General features: G+C 32.3%; 1 protein-coding gene across 1 annotated transcript; it reads right to left on the minus strand.

Moving 5' to 3' along the window:
• Positions 1-821: 821 nt before the first annotated feature.
• On the minus strand, positions 822-1,567 carry LOC109592543 (GTPase-activating Rap/Ran-GAP domain-like protein 3). Its single transcript, XM_020007970.1, has 4 exons — positions 1,516-1,567; positions 1,365-1,454; positions 1,194-1,307; positions 822-1,040 (listed from the first exon to the last, which is right to left on the minus strand). Exons 1-4 carry the CDS (start codon positions 1,526-1,528, stop codon positions 859-861), a joined length of 399 nt encoding a protein of 132 aa, XP_019863529.1. The 5' UTR covers positions 1,529-1,567; the 3' UTR covers positions 822-858.
• Positions 1,568-1,581: the final 14 nt, after the last annotated feature.

Consider the following 1,581-nt stretch of genomic DNA (forward strand, 5'->3'; position numbering starts at 1 on the left):
CTGATTAAGAAGAAGAAGAAAAAGCATTATTGGCATTTTCTTATAATGGCCGTAACTCAAAAAAATTAAGTCAGAATCAGCTCAAACTTTTTACACAGCATAAGTACATCAATATGTATCAGAAAATGTAATAAAAGTTGGGGTGATTTTTTGGCCATTTTTCCGAAAAAAGCATGAACTATAGCCTTGGGTAATTTTCAGATTTTTGACATTTTCTTGAAATGGCCGTAACTTGAAAAATTGAAGTCGGAATCACCTCAAACTTTCTACACTGCATAAGAGCATCAATATGTATCAGAAAATGTAATAAAAATTGGGGGTGATTTTTTGGCCATTTTTCCGAAAAAAGCATGGGCTATAGCCTTGGGTATTTTTCAGATTTTTGACGTTTTCTTAAAATGGCCATAACTTGAAAAATTGAAGTTGGAAACAGCTCAAACTTTCTACACAACATAAGGACATCAATATGTATCAGAAAATGTAATAAAAATTGAGAATAATTTTTTAGCCATTTTTTGGAAAAAACCATGGGCTATAGCCTTGGGTATTTTTCAGATTTTTGACATTTTCTTAAAATGGCCGTAACTTGAAAAATTGAAGTCGGAAGCAGCTCAAACTTTTTACACAGCATAAGAGCATTAATATGTATTAGAAAATGTAATAAAAATTGGGGGTCAATTTTTGGCCATTTTTTAGAAAAAACCATGGGCTATAGCCTTGGGTATTTTTCAGATTTTGGCCTATTTCTTAAAATGGCCGTAACTTGAAAAATTAAAGTCGGAATCACCTCAAACTTTTTACACAGCATAAGAGCATCAATATGTATCAGAAAATAAAATAAAAAATTATTTTAAATATTTAACAAAGTCCTACTCTGTGCTTAATGAACCCCTGGAGTGGGTGACTAGGAGTTGTGGGTGTGGCCGGGAAACACGAAACAGCTGGGTACTTCCACACTAACATAAAGACCTTGTTCTTGACAGCAACCATGACACGAAGGAACTGACTGTAGAGTGGAGTTGTGCAGAATAAGTGACATCCTATAATTAGAAACATGACGTAATGAAAGATGTTACTATTTATAGAACTGCAGCTATCAATATACTGTATATAAATGATATCATTTATACATGTACAGTATTATGTCTATAAATAGTAACGTTACTATTTATAGACACACAGGTTATATGTACCTTTGGTGTACGACAGCTGGTATGAACTAAGTGAGGACTTGCTTCTTATTTTTACTGACGGGCTGAAAAAAATTTCTAGGGAAATGGCATAAAAATAATTGTCCTTTGGGTAGCCTAAATTAAAAATAAAATATTATAAAATAAAAATTTTATTTATTTAATAATTCTAACCAGTTCTCAGTAGTAATAGCCGGTGTCTATGGGCTATTACCAGCTGTGATATCGGGAGAGATTTATCAATTATCTGAAGTGTTGTTCCATCTGTAATATTATTAGCAAAAATTAGAGCAATCAATTAATTAATAATAATTAATATAGTTACCTGTAAATACCATGTATGTGCCGTCAGAGGGGGTGGAGACAATTAATGAGCGGTCATCTAATAAAA

This window comes from Amphimedon queenslandica, unplaced genomic scaffold (genome assembly GCF_000090795.2).
Source record: "Amphimedon queenslandica unplaced genomic scaffold, v1.1 AMPQUscaffold_4808_Cont23215, whole genome shotgun sequence".
NCBI classification, from domain to species: Eukaryota; Metazoa; Porifera; class Demospongiae; order Haplosclerida; family Niphatidae; genus Amphimedon; species Amphimedon queenslandica.

Coding starts and splice junctions, on each gene's coding strand:
- LOC109592543 (XM_020007970.1), bottom strand. Junction 1,308..1,364: donor GCTATTACTACTGAGAACTG/GTTAGAATTATT, acceptor TTTTTAATTTAG/GCTACCCAAAGGACAATTAT. Junction 1,041..1,193: donor CCAGCTGTCGTACACCAAAG/GTACATATAACC, acceptor TTCTAATTATAG/GATGTCACTTATTCTGCACA.